At 41.4% G+C, this 19,293-nt stretch overlaps 1 protein-coding gene across 1 annotated transcript in view; it reads right to left on the reverse strand.

Annotated features, from left to right (window-relative positions):
• The window catches only part of CLVS2 (clavesin 2), a 66,387-nt gene extending 47,463 nt beyond the window's left edge, over nt 1-18,924 (reverse strand). Inside the window, exons 1-2 of the mRNA XM_020794105.3 lie at nt 16,832-18,924; nt 10,977-11,151 (exon numbers count right to left, since the gene is read on the reverse strand). Of these exons, the coding sequence (XP_020649764.2) occupies nt 10,977-11,151; nt 16,832-17,220 (564 nt within the window). The 5' untranslated portion in view covers nt 17,221-18,924. The remainder of the gene's footprint in view (nt 1-10,976; nt 11,152-16,831) is intronic.
• Nucleotides 18,925-19,293: the final 369 nt, after the last annotated feature.

Raw genomic sequence — 19,293 nt, forward strand, 5'->3', positions numbered from 1 at the left:
TTAACAGTCACATCAGCAGAAGTGAATTGATAGTTCCAGTGGTGATGGGACAGAGAAACTCCTGAAGGACACCAACTGAACAGCAGCAATAGTGGAAGGTGAAAATGGTGGAAGAACTTTCACAGATGATGCTAGTGACCCTCAAACTAACTCTTGTTAGAATTGCACAGATTGAGGTAATGGTAAACTACTTCTGAATATCATATAGGTTGACATAAATCCCTATGACAAAACAATTATAATAGTATTGGAGACAACTAGCATGTGTTACAAGAAAAATTGGAACAAGCAACTAGCAGCTCCCAGGCAATTTCACTGAAGATTTTGTCCAGAAGCTGACTCTAAGATGGTAGAGATGTGTAAAGCAAGTAGTGGATGTGGCAATGGGGCTGGAAACCCAGATTAATTAGAGGGATTTGGCTCAGCAGCCCCCATCTCACCTGTCTCTCCCATAAAACACACTACTGACCCATCCAATACATACATTGTGTTGTCAGAGAGCTGAATGAACTGCAACCAAAAATTAAGAATATAAATTAAAAATATAATCCAGTCAACATGCTTTTGAATAATCCCAAACGTTAGTCTTTAAACAAACACACACACACACACACAAACAATTCTGTTCAGTCAGGCTAACAATGACATGCAAATGCACATATAAACATAAAACATTTTGCCACTCTTTGTTTACTTTTCTTCCAGTGTTCTATTCCTAAATTTATTTCTAGCATTTTAAACTAGAACGTCACATTCCATTTGCTCTGTATTTTCCATGTCACTTTAAAGTATCTCTTCAGCTGGTGACTCTTCATAGTTCTGAATCTGTAGCACAACTGATTTTTTTTCTCTTGCTTAGGATTAGCCAACTTCAAAATAAAACACTAACAATATTGACACAAAAACACTAAGCGAATCAACATACAAATGGTTAACTGATGCCAATTTTGACTTGGGGTCAAGATTTACACCCAAGAAGGACCCCTTTTGTCTCTTGTAAAATTCTGAACAGTTGGCTACTGCATATTCTATGGCCCTCACGGCCAAGGTAAATTTTAATCGGAATGCACATTCCCTACAATTTATTCATTTTCCATTCTAGAAAGAGACTTTTATCATAGATACCTGTCCCAGCACCGAGGCTTGGAAATCAATCCCGTGCTGAATTTCCAATGACCAATCACAAATTTATATTAAATCCAAGATATGTAGATGAAAAAGTCACATGTAATGATAGATTTCTTTACTACTGAAGGATCCTGTCTTTTAAAATCATGCTAAGCTTATCGTCTAATCTGACTCATTTTTTCAGCAAAATCCGCATATCACTGACAATGAGCAGAAGCCTAATGAATCCACCAGTACTGGACATCGGTTCTGACAATGACAACAGATGCTGGATAAGCCTCTGCGAGCTCTTATCTTTCACTAGTTTCTTGCAAGGAATACTGTATGTCACCTGCTATCACCTGCTCTGCACGTACCCAAAGTTTCTTGTTTTTTCCCTGAAGAGAAAAATAAGAAAGTTGGTTCTTAGCAGTTTTCCTTCCTAGTTCTTTCTGATATGCCAGCTTCTGACTGCAGTTGGAAAAAGAATCACGGTGTTTTCCTTTATGCCAGCTGTCTCTTAATTAGTAGGACAGTCTCAGCAAGAGACCTGACACTACCATTTATCTCTATACAAATTATATGCTCGAAATTTGGGGCTATAGTCTGCATGGGACAAATACAAAGTAAAACTGTTAAACATGCAATTTCCATTTGTGCTCCACAGAAAATGAAAAGAAGTATCAAAGGCAGTCAGGTTTCTGGGTTTTGTGTATATAGGGTTGCCATATTACTAGACTGGCCAGGATTCACCTGGATTTCAGATATGCTACCCATCAAACCCATCACCTGGCCTGAATTCTAAGCTTTCTTTTTTAAAAAAATGAAAAAAATCTCTATATCTTTTAGAACTGGAGAGGTAAGGCAAGACATGCAGGCGCTGTTTAGGCCACCTGTTTTGTGAGAAACAAGACTTTCAGTGCAGTTAACCAATGAATGAAACCATCCACAGTTTGACAGGATTTCATAGCGATTGTGCAAACTAAAGATCATTGGTACATATCACTATTGCAGCCACATTTTGTCTGGTCTTCAAAGAGCTGAAGGCTCTTTGCAAAGCTGCCTGCAATGGGTGCATAGAAAGTAATGAAGCTACAGCTATAGGATTGTGGGAGCTGTACCTGAAAAAAGGTGCATTCTTCCAAACTATGATATTATATACAGTGGTGCCTCACTAGACTATGATAATCCATTCCACTGAAATTGCAGTTTAGCGAAATCGTCTTCTAGCGAAAAGCATTTCCCCATTGGAATGCATTGAAACCTGTTTAATGCGTTCCTATGGGGAAGAATCGTTGTTGTCTAGCGAAGGTCAGCCATAGGAAAGCCACTTTACAAACCGCCAATCAGCTGTTTAAATAGCTGTCTTGCAAAGCTTAGGTCCTGAAAACACCTGTTTTTCAAGTGTGGAGGGAGCTGTCAAAATCATCGCTTAGCGAAAATTGGTTTGTGAAGCAGGGACCAAACATTGTCCAGCGAATTCCCCCATAGAAATCACTGTTTTGCGAATTGCAAAAAGTCAGTGTCTAGCGAAAAAACTGTCATGCGGGGTAACTGTCTAGTGAGGCACCACTGTACCTTATCGCATCTCCTGCTTTAGCAGGAGGTTAATGCCAAGACCATTGTACAGTCTTATGACTCTGTGGTTCTATGGCTTTAAAAAAAAATATCAAGCTCAATTTTATTTTCCAGGGCTTTTGGAAACTTGTTAGGTGATGCCCTTAGGGAAAACGTTACTGGCCTGAACAAGAGAGGAGAAAGATTCAGAAGACGAGGACAAAGAGGAGAAGAGTGTACATTATTACAAGCTTGTTGCTGTTATTGAGCTTATGACTACTGTGAATCTCAAATTTCTTGAAAGACATTTTAAACGACAGTACTGACATAATAAAATTATTTTTGCAGATCTAATTCTACATGAATTTTGTATAGCTCATTCACTATTTACTCAATATGCTTCTTATTAAATTAAATTAAAAATGTCCCTGTAAGATAGATCCTTTTGTATTGTGTAAAGGACCACACAGCTATCTGTTTTGTTGTTTTACCTGCAAGATAGGTTTGCCTAATGACTATTCACTGGCCAAGGACACCAAGCAAGCTGTGAATTTGAACTTTGACAGCAATCTAGTCATGAAAATAATGCTAATGCTGAAACATATTGGTAGGAAAAACAATGCAACAATTAATATGCTTAATTTGCATAATATGAAAGATCCACAGTAGAATAGACAGATGAGACATGATAGGCAAAGAAGTCTGCTCAGATTTGGAGAAATGGACTATGACAAGCTGATGCATATAATAAATTGTCTTAAAATGCTCTCAGCACCTTCTTACCATAAAGCAAATCTTAACATTCCTTTAACATTTTATCCAGAGAGATAAAATTTTCTTTCTTCTTTTTTGTATATGGATATATCTCAACTTAATGAGAAACCGCTACATGAAAAGCAAGGTTCTTCTGGGTTAGTAATGAGAGGAAAGAGTCAGGAAAGAGGAGGCTGCATCTGACAGTGTGATTAAAGCAGAATACCTAATTCTACGGCCACAACTGCATGTGGTCTGTATACAATTATTTTAATTGCATCTAAGAATTTATGCCAAATAAATCTCGTTAGTTTTTAAGTTTCCATAAGATGGTTAAATTTTAAAGTTCATTAAATATTTTTGCAATAGATAAAATGTCATCCATATAAAATGATTACAGGTAGCAGAACATAAAATGGTGCCTATTGATACCAGAAAGGAAATAATACACAGGATCCAGAATGAAAGACAAAGCAAGAAGGCAAGCCAAATAACTCATATCTATACCTTCAATTTTTATCTTTGGCATAAAATCAAGGTGCACATGGCTGATCTTTCTTGTTTTGATTCCAAAGAAAATGAGAGGAAGATTGCCTAATAACCACCAAGTGTGTTCCAGCCATTTCCTAGGAAGCCACAGTAGGATGTTTTCCACCCACCAGTCAGCTGGTCATTGAAAAGACTTAAGCTGCCTACTCATTCCTCTGGTGCTCCCCACCAATTTATAGGTGCAGGGTCACCAGGTCTTGTTTCCAGAGCAAACCATCTCTCTCTCTCTCTCTCTGAGCTAAATGTGAGGAACCCACCCATCTCTGCTTCCTTTCCCCATAAAAGCAAATAATTTCTCAAAGTGACAGCATTTTTTTTGAACTGCAGTTTTGATTGCCACAGAGTTTTACAAGCCAAAGGAAATATAATTTCACTGATTAAACAGAGGGTATGTTTTTATCGAGACAGCAAGTATATAGTGTGTTTTTGGTTATGTTCCACTTTCATTATCTTCCTGTGGTATGTTCACAGCCTACTCGGTGAAAGATATAGATATGCCTCTGATGTACCTGGTCAACAGCATGTAAAGAGCATGTTTATTTTATAAACATTCTCTTTATTTTTTTGATTGCCATCAGAATTTAACTCAAACTTCTAGATAAAAGACAGAAGTATTACAACACACTCGAGCAGAGGCCCCCAAACCCCGGTCTGGTGCCGGTCCGTAGCCTGAGCCGGATCAGGCCACAGAGACAGACCTCCCCCCACCCCTGCACGCATTCCCCCCGCACAGATGCTTTGCACCTGCGTGCGCGCCTGCATCCATGCAAGCTCTCCCCCACCCCTTTGCGTATATGCACGAGTGCAAGCTCGCCCGTGCAAGCTTGCCCACACAAGCGCCATGTCGCCCTTCACACATGCGCACAAGCACCAGTGCGCCCACACATGCGCCCTCTAACTACTTTGTGCATGCACCCGCACCCACACGAGCATGCTCCTGCTCCTTTGTGCATGCACATGAGCATGCATGCCTGTGCAAGAGCACACCCGCTCCTTCGCGCATGTGCAGGAGCACAGGAGGCATGTGCCATGCCTTCCCCAGCCGGTCCACGGGGTTAAAAAGGTTGGGGACCACTGCACTACAGAACACAGAGACATCATGGGTCATGAAGGGCTACTTAAAATATTGGATGGCAGCTGCTGAATTCAGATACTCCTGTGCTGGCATACTTTAGTATTAGCATGGCTTGCAATTATCATTTAAATCAGTGTCCTGAATTCTCCTGGTGTTCATGCAAGGTTGGTGCTGTTCACCATGGCTAATTGTAACTAACTGATGAAATAACAAGGCAATCTCAGTTTCACAATTAGGCATGTTATCTCATTAATTAGCCACAATTAGCTGTGGCATATTATGCAAATCTTACATGAACATGACTAGGATTCTGTTCAATGTCACTTTGTATTTAGATTTCATTTCTATGATATGACACAAAACTTAAATGATAGAATTTTATATTTAAGGGTGTGGAGTTTTTTTCAAAGCAACGATCAAACTCAGTCTCATGGTGCAATGACTAAGAAAGTGACTACATGGGCATCCCTCCTGCTTTTTGGTTCTCTGTGCGGACAAGATGGTTTGCTCCTTTTGCCGGTGGTCAGATGATGTAATTGGCAGAGACCAAATTATATATGTTCTTTGAGGAATTCCCTTTCACACACATGACAGATATCTCCACAAAACACACTGTTTCAAAAATTTATGTGGGGTTCCAGGCCATCTTGAAATTCTTTGAAGAGACTTTATCTTGCATTTATTAAAAGTGGGTTTGGTTATCCTGATTTTTGTTTATACCATCAGACATATCTACTAAACTTTACTAATTACTGGAACTGTATTCCACAGTCAAATTATCCATCTTGAGATCTTAGCTTATTGCAGCAGTCCAAAAAAAGAAATGTGTGTTATTTATTTACTGTCAATTAATAAATATAGCACACAAGGTCTCAGAGATGAATGGAATTAATGGAAGTCAGCACTTTCCAGTATACCTGAGATATCAAAAGATTTTAAACTTTTGAAGATCTTAAACTCATCCAACAAAAGATCATGATTAGAAAATATTGGACACTGCAACATTTTTAGGAAGGGTCTGAGCAAATAATCTAAATGTTGCTGCTGTGATTCTCTTGATATATCTATTAGTCATGTGTTATGGTCATGCTCAGTTATAAGCTCATTTTGGAAAGGAGTTATTACTCATATTACATTTAAACTGGACCATACTTTGATCTTTTGTTGATGCTTATGTACTAACATATATCTGCTTGTATTCTCAAATGGTTTCACGGCTGGGATCCGATGGTCGTTGTAGGCTTTTCGGACTGTTTCGCCAGTCTCTGTGGCTGGCATTTTCAGAAGATAGGAGTTAGAGCTCTGTCTATGTTCTGGTGTAGTGTGTGGGACAGTTGAGTATTTGTAACTGTGGGATCAGCTTTTTTGTCCTTTTCAGGAGATCCAGTGATTATGGTGATCAGGGTGCTTTTTGTTATGGGTGCATTGCTGTGATAAGGGGGGGGGAGATGATCTGTCACTGTGATTGTGTCATGAGTGCAGCTGAAGACCTGGAACCAGAAGGGTTAACTGAGGCTGAGGAGAGTGCTGAGCAATCATAAACACCTGAATTGCCTCCAGATTCTCCTTCCCCAGCAGACAAGCTTCGGGCCAGGCTTCGGGGAAGACTTATGGCAAAAAGGTCAGAGGAACGCTCAAAGACTGGCCACAGAAACATCCGTACAAATAGCCCTGAGTATTGACAGGATGAAAAGGTTTCCAGCAGCTCAAGGGGCTGTTTTGCTATAAAAACAGCTCCTAGTCAGCTAAGAATTCTGTGGAAGCAACAAGTCAAAATCCCTGGCTTACATCCATGCTCCTACAACCTTGAACCGTGTTCCGGACTCTGGACTCTGACCTTGGACTACTTTGTGTATCTGACTCTGGACTCTGACCTTGGACTACGTTCTGTAAGTTGGTTTGGTAATTGGATATCGGCTTTGCATTCTTGGTATTCCTGACCTTGGACTGGTTTATCGGACTTCGGCTGTTATAACCCCCGGGAACGTGACAGATTGTTGGGTGTCGTTAGGTAGTATTTTGTGTCCAGTGATCACTGGTTCTTGTGGCTGGGTAGAGTTCATTGACCTTTTTGCAGGCTGTATTTTTCAGTGCTGGGTGCCAGGCTTTATTGAGTTTTAGACTTTCTTCTTTTTTGTTGAAGCTGTGTTTGTGGATTTCAATGGCTTCCCTATATAGTCTAACATAATCATTGCTGGTGTTATCCAGTACTTGTGTGTTTTGAAATAGGATTTCATGTCCAGCTTGTTTCAAGGCATATTCAGCTACTGCCAATTTTTCCAGTTGTATTAGTCTGCAGTGTCTTTCATGTTCTTTGATTCTGGTGTGGATGCTACATTTTGTGGTCCCAGTATATACCTAGTCACAACTGCAAGGTATCCGGTATTTCAGATGGTTGAGTTCAGTGCTGAGAAATAGAGCTTCACAGTTCCGATACCATAATAACCATAATCACCCAATCTCCTGAAAAGGACGAAAAGCTGATCCCACAGCTACAAATACTCAACCACCCCACACACTACACCAGAACACAGACCGAGCTCTAACTCCTGTCTTCTGAATATACCGGCCATAGAGACTGGCAAAACATTAGGAAGAAAAACCTCCAGAACACGGCCAAACAGCCTGAAAAACATACAACAACCATACTCTCCATGCCCTTACAACTGCAAAAAGACTGATTTTGCAGCACTGGTAAGATAGATGTGCACTGCCAGGAATCTAATGCAGGGGTCTCCAAACTTTTCAGTGTGAGGGCCACATTATATACTGTATGTTCCACATTTTCAAGGACCAAAGGAAGATGTGCACATGCATGTTGACACCCGCACACACTCCTGCATTCATGCATGTACACCCACCTGCATGCATGCACTCCCACACGCGTACACACACACTAGGCTGGATAAAAAGACAAGGCTGGCCAGATGTGGCCTGCTGGCCATAGTTTGGAGACCCCTGGTCTATTGGATAGAAGACAGTATAACACTGTCAATTTACAAACATATGGCACACTTTTTTGATATTTGGAAACTTTTCATAGAAGCTTATGTATCTTGTGTTTTGTTTCATTTTGTTTTTGGTTTTCTATGGTTCTTCCTTTTTTCTATCTTTTATTTGCTTTTATAATTTTATACTTTTCTGCTTAAAACTAATGTTTTTATATATATAGAAAGTAATCATCAAAATGAACCAGCCCATCCCCACAGCGTTCTTACCCGCACCTTTCTGGGTCCCTATCAGGGGCTTTTAAAAAAAGATACAGGTACAATTACTCCTTTGTGGTTTGATTCCAGTTTGTGTGATCATTGGGATCAAACCAAAGTGGTTCATTAGCTGTCTCTTTCGAGAAGCCACTTAATTGGAAGCTTCCTCTGGGCTCTCCTTTGGAGGGCAGAACGTTTCCCTTTAATTGTTGCTAAGGGATCAGCAATGCTGTGAAAGATCTTTTTTTTAAGTGTTGCCAAAGCATCACTGATTCACTGTGTCAGTTAGCAACAATTAAAAAGAAATAGGAAGCCTTCCCTTCACTTCCAAAGGCAAGGAAGACTTAAAGGGAAAACGTTCAGTTTCTCAAAACCATTGATCATTTTTAACGATTTTGAGAAATGGAAAGTTTTCCCACCTCTGTTTGACATGAACTGCTGTCAACTGACTTAATTTATCCTGATCATTCTCACTCCAATTTGGTTTCTAGCCAAGCCCTTAGTTTAAAAAACATGATAAAGATCTGTATAAAAATGTGAATAACAGCTGGAATTCTATAAAAACAATCAGAATACTAAGAATAGTACAGTTGCAATATAAAATATTAAGCAGAATACAATGTTATATTGTATGTTTTTCATTGCTATGATCTTGAGCTAAAGCAGGTTCTGCTATCAATCCCAAGAGTGTCTGAAGTTGCCAGAAATGGTTACCAATTTTCAGCAATCACAAAAAACAAACTAACATGAAGGCCTAATGGTTAGTTATACCAGCATAATGATGTAAATAGTAGCAGTGAATTGCTACTAGGTAACGAGCTGCTGTTTGCTTCCTTTGTCATATACGAAGTCAAGTGACTGTTCTATGACAAGGGATAAAGGCAGCAACTTGTTAACTAGCAGCAATTCACCACTGTGATTTATGCCACTGCATTTATGTTGTTATAATTAACCAACAGGTTTCTGGCCTCTGCAGCAAGTAAATTTTTGCTTTAGCACAAAATTAAACTAACATCTCTATTCTGTGATAAATGTTTTTCAAGACCACAATAAAGCATGTACACACCATTATTCAAAGATTTAAGAGGCATGCATTCAAAGATTTAACAGGCACTCCATCATAGATTACTCATGGTCATTTTAGCAGCTGAGAAGCTCAAAGAAACTCACAGAAACAGGTCATTTATTGAATTGTGCTTCATAGTACATGAGGTAGGGAAATTGCACAAGAATGACATCTAGATCAGGAATCGGGGGGGGAAAGTAGATTTCCACCTACTGATGGATCTTTAGGTGATCTGCAGCAGAGTAGGATGGGTGGCTGACTCACATTTTTTTTTATCATTGTTATCGTCATTGACAACCACAAAATAACTCTTCTCACATTCTAAATTCCATTAACAAACCACAGAACAGATCTAGTAAAACACAGAACAGAGGTCTGCCATTTTGATCTCACACGTACCTCTATTTCTTCATGACATAAATTCAAGCTGGTCTGTAAGTGGTGGCTGCTTTATAATTAATTTTGCCACCACTCACATAAGCAAAGATTTGCATTTAAAGTTCTTTCTGCATGCTTCTCTCTCCACACAAGAAATCTACAAAAATAAGTAGCATGCTCTTCTGTGTCTTCATGCTAGTGAGATATTTAGTCTTTCAATTTTGGGTGATATATAGCAACTTCTCTACACGTTATTCACTCTCAAGTTGAAACTGATTTATATTGATCCATAGGCTTTCTAGGTAGATGAGGTATTTAAGGAATGGTCCAAACAGTTCCCTTCCCTTCCAATGAGTTTCCATAGCCAGGAGCCCAGGTCTTCTGAGTTCTACTCCATCACAATACCCACTACACTAATTTTTCTCTCAATTGTTTAAAAACACACCATTTAAAGAAACAAAGGCTACAAAGGGAAGAGCTGGTGGAGATAAAACAACATGTTCTCCATCTTCCTGCCACAGAACCATTGCAAGTGCAAAGGGCCAAGATGAAATAAATACATCACAAAAGGAAGTCTACAGATAAAACAGTTGTACATAACTCAATCAGTGCCTGTAACAGAGTCAATGCTTTAAGGGGAGTGGACACACACTCATTCCTCTATAGAATGAGAGGAATGGGGAATGAAAAATCTGTGGTTTTTGTTGTTGTTGTTGTTGGACTAACCCAAATTGACTATGCTAGTGCAGGGTATTCAGGGACTCATGATTCAAATAAATAGCTTTTTATGTTTGTGACAACAGTATAAATTGTAAAATGGCATAGCTTAGGAAAGCTTTTTTTAAAAAAATTACAGTCCCCAGAATCTCAGTCAATTTTCATACTAAGTGGAGATTTCTGGGTGTCCTAGTCCAAAATGTAAGCATTTCCAAGTCCAGTAAAACATATAATCTTCATTCTGCTTCCTTTGACAATGTTTATTACTCACAATGTTCAACAACCAATTAATGCTCAACTAATCAAGGCAATTGTGAGGCACATAACTCAGCCCCTTCATAGCTCCAATACAAACAGCCACATTGTTATTATACTGTACCTTTTTCATCTCTTTACAAACTGAAACAAATTATATACCTTTAATAGCAAGATGTATAAATAATAACTGGAGTTTTGCATCTACATTCTAATCTTCTTGTTCTGTTTTCGGCATGGAACAAGAAAAACAGAAAGAAATGTGGTGGAGCGTAAGTGTGGGAAATATACAACTAGAGCTTAACAATGTTACCTGTAGGCCTTCAATGGCTAATCGAAGCATACTGGGTGTCAGTTTAGAAGCCTGTTTGAAAGTAAAGTTGCTCCAGTCTATAATCAAAACAAAGCCATTTACTTGAAGTTCCGGATCCTCTATCATGGCTTCTAAGGAAAGAAGTATGGCACGCAAAATATCCACCAGTGTGTACCTGGCAAAATAAGAGGAAAAATCAAGTTAAGCTGCTAAGCAACAATCATAAGACACCAGAATTAGAAGTTCTTATTTTACTACTGAGTTTTGAAATAATGAATGTGTGTCATAAAGGCTGTATGTGGTGAATTGCAGATTGAGATGAAACTGTAAATACACAGTATGGCTGCAGCTGAACAGAAACACTGAGAGACTGCCTGGGAGTTCACACATGTCACTGAAGAATGAAATTAATGAAATTAAGAATAAATATTACAGCATCCAGACACCGTGTATCTACCTAGACACCTGTTGAACTACCGCTTGAGCCAGGTGAGTAAATAACTATAAGGATAACTTCCAAAAATTTTACTTACACTGCAGAAAAGGTGAAGTGATTGCTGCTTAAATTACAGCTGCAACCTAGTTATTTTGGTTCTGGAAAAAGAAATTAATTACAAGTAACTAGGAAGGAAGGAATATAACAACTACTCCTCTACTTTGAGCAGAAAAATGATTTGGTCTGGCCCTACTTGGCAGGATGATTCAAGGAAGTTCTCTAGCAATTGGATTCATATATTCAACACATTTGTTCCCTGTCATTGATACCTCCTTGTCTTCCAGAGAGTTTGGAACCGCTTACATGTTGTTCCAGATAGGTCAGATCTATTTAGCTTCTGTAGTTCAAGTACAGCATGCTACTTCAGGCTCTTGTAAATTGCTGTTCCATGGACTGTTCTCTCTGTTAATCTAGAACAGCCAGTGAATTGTCACTCAGCCCAGACAAGTGTTCATAAACCTATGTATATCATATACTTTATGTACAGGATATGGTACACACAATCCTATACTCCGTTGTGTGTACCCTATACTGTATTTTAATACAGAGGCACAATCTACTCATATCATTTGGGAGCCAGGTCTACTGTACTTAATGGGGCTTACTTCTGAGCAGCGAGTATAGGACTGATCTACCAAGGAAGTTTGTATCCAGAAAAATGTCCTCATATCAGTGGCAACTTATGGTCCAAGAACCCTGAAATGGCAGAGGACTCCCTTCCCTGACTTCAACCTTGTGGCTAAGAGACTCTAGGAACAACAATAAATATATATAAGTATATATAGTAAAAAAAGAGTAATTTTTCCAAAATCAGGATTTCTCTGTGCACTAAAAAAATGAACTACAAATCGCACTACCACTGACTGGGACTTCTTGCATCGAAATTATCCATTATTATGGCCCTTCTGCATGTTCTTCTGCATGTTTCCATTGCCAGGCTACAATTGCATTATTTTCATTTGCTAGGCTGTCATGACAGAGTAGCAACAATGGTTGTAATCCTGCTTGTCTTCAAGTTCATAGAAGGTAATGGCATTTTAGGAGTGTTAACATTTTTTCAAGGTTGCAACTAGAGCTGGCATATTCATATTCATCTCCCAGGTTGTCCACTTACCACCTGTGACATTACTGTTTGCTCCATGCCAATTGAAGAAGCAACCTAGCTGGGGCTTCCTGTCCTGCTGACCGTTCAGCAGCTAAGTGGGGAAATCTGTTATTCTGCTTCCTCACCGGATTGGTCAGCAATGCAGGGAGGCGGGGAAGCCCTGGTCAGGTTACTTCCGTGATTGGAGCACGATGAACAACAACAGATCCACATGGTCACCACAAGCAGTAAGTGGACAGCCAGTTCTGGGGGGAGGGTCCAATCAGCCCGGCCACCTGTGATGATGATATTCGTATTCATCTCCCCTGGGAGACAAATACGAATATCCCATCTCTAGCTGCAACATCTGTTAATCCAGAAAGTACTTCAAAATAGATGTCAATACACAATCTCTGAGGGACATCTCAATTTTCTTAAATGGCCTTTGTCCTGAATCAAATAATATTAGAGGGAAAAGCTCCATTTCACAATATCACACACATTTTTTAAAAAAACCAATGGAATCACCATAGTCCACTTTTGCTCTTTTTAAAAATGAAACCTTCAATGCTGAAGCCACAGAACTTTCAGCTGCACATGATGGTTGGAAGTGTAGGTATCACAGATTTTCATCTTTTGTTTTTGAAATGTCAGCTCTGGATGAATTATGATGAAGGAAACCTGCATTAAAGCCTTCACTCAGCAAGAAACTATTTGCATAAAAGGAACAATTTGCATAAAAGTTCATCTCAAATTCTCTCTAGATCTGAAATAGCCAAAATTTATTGAACCAGATAGGCAGAAGCAGTCATCATTGTTATTTATGTTGGCAGCAATAGGGGGTGGGGGGAGAGGGAAGAAAGTAAATTTGAAGTCCTTCGTAGGTTTCTGACAGACTTCATTATCTTATTCCGCTGAGCAATCCACTGTAACACACGTTCCATTTTGAATTAGACCTTCTAAGACTTGAAGCATTGGCCTGAAGTAGGGCTGAAATGACATTTTGCATCTGCTTGGAATCTGTTAACAGAATTTGAATTCTGAACAGTTTTACTATTTTAGTTCTGATTGTTGACTCTCAGGGATGTTTAAATCTAAAATGTTGTGATTTTTTTCTGAACACAATATGTGTAGTGCTTTTATGGAAAGATGCAAATTCAGACACACATCAAGCATCATCCATGATGGAAATTCTTGCAAGAGAATGGAAATTCGGGAGAATATTGTCTTCTTTTGTGGTTGGTTTTTGTTTTGTATTGTTTTGCTTTGCAAGCAAATTGGAGTTAGACAAACATGTTAAAGATTTTCCCCCTTTGTTTTAGATCAAACCATAGTTTTTCAGATCTCTGAAACATCTGCCTTACCTAGTTCCTAGATTATAAATTTATTACAACAATTTGTGAAGCCTGAAGAAATCTCTTCCATTTTCCTTTTGAGGCTCCTCCATCTTTGCACTATGAAATATGGTTCTTATTATCTCACAGCCTGATTACTTCCACCTATCCAGTTCCTTTAACAACAACTATTGTTAATAACTACTGAAAAATTGTTGTTGATAGGCCTAAACATCTGTAATAACACCATACTCTACGCCTAGCAAATTAGCAAAAGGCTACATCAACAAAAGATGTTACTGGAAGAGTAGCTCTGCTTAAGCCTTCACAGGTTCTGTTTTACCAGTGGAGTCATTAGTTCTTTTTCTCAAGGTACTATATGTTATCCTTTAACATTTCTCAATTACTTGTCAAGTTACGCAAAGTAAGGAGCAAGCCAATCCGATCTTACATGTGATTCACTGTGTGAGATTCACAAACACTACAGTGTATGTGTGCACACATGCACATGTGCATGCATGCGTGCATTTGTAAGACAAAATACCACAATTGTTATACCCTTCCTGGTCTCTGTTTTTCTCAGATAAACCATATCAGATATCAACAAATTAAAAAGTGAATGCAAGAATCTCTGCTTTTCAGTAACATGTAAAAGATATTCTATCCCATTGTATTTACCAATTTTAATGGCATATCAGGTGTCTTAAAACATATGGCACAGAGCACACACGTTGCTTCTTCTGTCTCCATCCCCAAATTGTCTGATACACTATTGCAAAACATGGGGCACTGCTAATGTTACAACCCCTCCTTACACTTGGATCTGCAAACAGAGCTTTCCTCTGCTCTGTCATATACTCCACTGAAGTAGATCAGCTTGATTCCTTTATATGTCTTCTCTTGTCTACCATATAGAGGCAACTGTGGGACCAGCTGGGGTCTGGAAATCTGCCTGCTGTGGACTGTACAGAGACTCAACTGAGCCCTGCAGGACGTTAAGAGACTGAAGACATACCTTGAGACTGACTGCTCAATTTCCTGTTACAAGATATTTTTATAGTTTCTATGTTGTTGTAGCTGCTTTTGATCTGTGTTTTAAAGCACACTGGTTTATGTTGACCTCTGGCTAGGAAAAGTACCCGATACATTTTAAAATAAATAAACTCATTAGCAAGGATAACAATTTCAGGTTCTGAAATAAAGGACCATGATAAAGGATCTGTTTGTTTTTCTATGTTACTTTTGAATGAATAGTAATGGCATTTTGCCACAGCTTAGATACAACCCTTGTCTCATTTTAGTCCTATAGCTTCCATTGAACATTTTCTTCTAAAACATGTTTTCTCTTCTGCTTTGACTCCCATGTAGCATTTCTAATAAATGAAGATATGCACCATGGTGGGTAATTGTCACACAAGCTTCAATGAGGACCACAGAAATCTAGCTTCAAATCTCCGCTGGGACCAGGAAATTCAATGGGCCACTGACTGTCCTTGAGCCTTGCTCTTCCTCATAGGCTGGATGGTTCAGTGGTTTAGGTACTGAATTCCCTGCTGTGCCTCCTGTGAGTAGAACCAGCCTGTGTGACTTTTGGCAAGATGTACAGTCCCAGGGCACCCCCAGAAGAGAATGATAAATCACCTTTCTTTACCTGGAAAACTCTAAAAAGGGCTGCCATGAGTCAGATTTGACTTGACGACACATGATTATTATTATTATTTATCTCACAGGAGTGTTGTAAGGATAAAAGAGGGAAAGACCCTTGAGCCTCTGCAATGAAAATAAGACATAAAAATAAATCCTGTCCTGACAGATGGGGCTAGGGTGGCATAAAATCCTCCTTTTCCTGGCTTCTTTAGCAAAGAGATTGCTTTTGCTGTGCGATGTTGCTGCCCACCATGCACTTGGGCTGAAGTGCCTTAGCTAGGGGCAAATAGGGGATGACAGATTTCCCGTATTTCAGCCCATTAGAGGCATGGTTATGTCACACCCAGAACTATGATAAGCTTTAGAGATATTAAAACTCCAATGATATACGAAATCTCATTGCAGTGGCATTGATTACGCAGCTTTCCTGCTTCATTTGATCTTTTTCTATATAAAAAAGCACTGCCTATGGTGAAGAAACACATTTCAGCTAATCTAAAAGTGAAGAAAGCAAACAATCTGCTCTCAAAGTTCCAAAATGCTGCAAAGAAATATGAAACAGCAATCCATTAGGAAAAATGATCAACAATATGCAAATGAGCATCACTAAACATCATGATCTGTGTCATACTGCTTGTACCCCAATGTCCACACTCAAATAGGTATAACTGTTGCAGACATTGGCTTAAATCCAATTGTTAGTCCTAACTACAGTTGACCCACTGAATCAATGGGGCTTACCGAACATGTTAACATGCCCCATTCATTCATTGGATTTATTCAAATTGGGACTTAGAGCTGGATTTAGCCTATTACAACATTTCTGCTCTTAAAGCGAGATTTTTGTACCTGCTATAATATTTTATTGGGTTCTATTGTCTCAGTGTGCTTGCAGAACTTTCCTGCTGTTCCATCTTTTTCTCTCTCCATCACTGCATTGCCCAATCCAGCCAGGTAAAAGTGAGAATCTGTTCTAAATGATTCTTCCTAGTACAGGGTTGTACGTGGGGAAAATGCTTGAAGGACTCCTCTCTAGCTTCCTTACTGTGATAGAAGATTTGGATTAGATCACCAGAATGACAGACGGGCACACAGAGCAGTTTGGACCAAACAAGATGTCTTATGCCAGACATTCTGGTGATCAGGAATTGAATATTACCATCTTCATTGCATCACCGGAACCCAACAGGATATGATGTGAAACGCATACACTGCAATACTGTGGTAGTTATATGAGTGTCTCAGTCTCTTCCAGCCTCTCCCCAATTTGTTAGGAGCTGAACTCTTCCTTTACCTGCTTTGGTCCCAGTTGGCAGCAAACAGGACGAGGATCTTCCTGCCATAATGATCCAGGTTGGCCAGCCCTCCCGGGAAGCCATCCTTGAGTGCCTGCTTGATGCCTGGATCCGTGGCTTTGAAGCTCTTGAACATATCAAGGTTCTGCTGACGATACTCAAAGTACTGAGCCAACAAGCGGAACGCCTCAAAGTGCTGGAACTTTCTGGCCCGAAGGAACCGAAGGATGAAGGCATCGTCTGTGCGGAGAAAGCCAATGTCGGGCCGGGTGATCACCATATCCCGTACCTCCTGGATGTCCTGGTGCAGGGTGTCTGGGTTTTCATTTAATTCCAGCCGTGCTTTCTCCAAAGTCTCTGGGGACAGACCTGCTTGCAAATGAGTCATGGTGCCCCTCTGTCCTATACTGATCCCTCCACTCTTGTAAGGAAGAAGGGGGTGCAACCCTTGATGTGCTAGATGCTCTTTTAAAAAAAAACTAAAATAAAAATTAAAAAAAAAGATCTTTTCTCCAGTAGTCCTAGTCTGATACACTCAATTCCTGTCTGCCTTTTCCATCTTGTCCTGGCCCATCCTGTGATTTTGCTGAGCCTCTGCTTCCCTTTCAAAAAAAAAAAAAACTCAACTGCCACCCTTCCAGCCCTCTTCACTGCTTGGAGTTGTGGTAAAATGACAGAATTGAACCCAGCTGCTATCCTTCTGCTGCAATTGCCTGCTGATTGACAGAAATAATGGCTCTGGCAGGGTCCAGGCACACAGAGCCCCCCCCCTTTTTTTTTTAATAATGCAGGCAAGCTATGGGATTCATTCCCACCTACACAGTATAATTTTTTGGGTTAAGCACTTTTGGGGTTGGGTCCTAAAATGCTCTAATCAACATGTTCTGTTAAGCAACATGATGACAGCGAGCAAGGCCAAACCAGGAGCACACTGAATTTCTCTGGCTTCGGAGTGATGCTAAGAGATATTGGGTTTTTTTTTTCTCTCTCTCTCACACACACACACACACACACACATTCCCACCCCAATGTTCTGCGCAAATCAGTGATCTCACCCTTTGGTGCTGCCGACAAGCTATAGTTAGAAGAGCAGCATCAATAAATAAGACCGCAATTTAAACCCCTCCACAACCCCACCCGGAGGCTCCCGTACTGATACAGGCAAAGCGTGATTGGGTTCCACAGGCATGCAACTGGTCCGCTGCAAGGCTGGGCCGGTTTTCATTCCCAACAAGGTCCCTCTTTTCGCACCCTTCTCGAGCTCGGGATCCTTTCTCCCCTCCGCCCCGATTCCCCTCCTACATGCACAGTGATCTCATCGGGTACCACCACCACCATCAGCAGCAAGACGGTCGGCGGTGCTTCTCCCGTTCGGCTCCCAGGTCTTTTTTGGGGAAGCGGAGAAAGGCTGACCGAGAAAGCCTCTGAGCCTCCCCTCTCCTGCTGCCGCGCCCCCCCCCCGCACCTCTCCGCCGCCCAAACCCTCACTTGATCGTCGCTTCAATCGCCCTGCCGAAGGGGGTGGGGTGGGCGGGAGGGATGCAAAGAAAGGAAGGAAGAAAGAGAAGCCCACTCCGCAGTCCACCCGAGAGGCGAAGGCAGGCGTCCAGAAGAGGCGCGTTAATTCCCTACCAGCAGCCAAAACATACACAAGGCAATGCGGCACCTTCCGGCATCCGTCAGCGAGAGCGGCGGCGGCCGCAACTCCTCCCGATGGGCAGAAGGAGCGGCCGGGAAGAAGCGGCCGAAGCCAAGGACGTGCCCCTGGGGCGGCTCGGGCGGCGGCGGCGCTCCTCTCCCTCCCCGTCCTCGCCCTGGCCCAGTGACTGGGGCCGCCGGGACTCCGACTGGGCGTGGGGGCCGGTGAGGAGGAAGCCTTTCCCTCTCTCCCCGCGCCACCTGCTCCGCCACCGGTCTGGACGAAGAGGAGGTTGCCGGGCGACTGCTGGTGGGAGCCTTTGTGTTCGCCTGCCTGGCGGGAGAGCAGCCGGTGCGCGACTCGGGCGGCGGTGGGCTTGTTCCGCCAGGCGGTCGCCGCCGCGCCGCTTCGAGCCGCTTTACGTCAATCAAGGCTCCCTGGGCGGCCGCCGCGGCTGCTGCTGCTGCTGCTGCGAGTTACTCCAGAGCAAAATCCCCCGCCCGCCCCCACGCATTGTTATTACCCAGCACGAGTTTTCCTCCCCCCCTCCCCCTTTATTCCCCCCCCCCGCGTGTTCTTTGGATGTGTCTGAGGGGAAGAGAAAGCTGAAGGAACGAGGGAGCGGAAGGGGGACGAGGACGGTTCCTCAGAAGAAGCCCCAGCCACCCCTTTGCACCTGCTCTCCAACCTGAATAGCTAATATAAGGACACACACACATACACACACACACCAAGTCGTCTCACACACCCCCTCGCCCTTCCTGCGATTTGGGCCGGCCACATCCCAGACGAAAGTACAATTAGTTGTGGGGGTTCCCAATG

The sequence above is a fragment of the Pogona vitticeps genome, chromosome 1 (genome assembly GCF_051106095.1).
Source record: "Pogona vitticeps strain Pit_001003342236 chromosome 1, PviZW2.1, whole genome shotgun sequence".
Classification (NCBI taxonomy): Eukaryota; Metazoa; Chordata; class Lepidosauria; order Squamata; family Agamidae; genus Pogona; species Pogona vitticeps.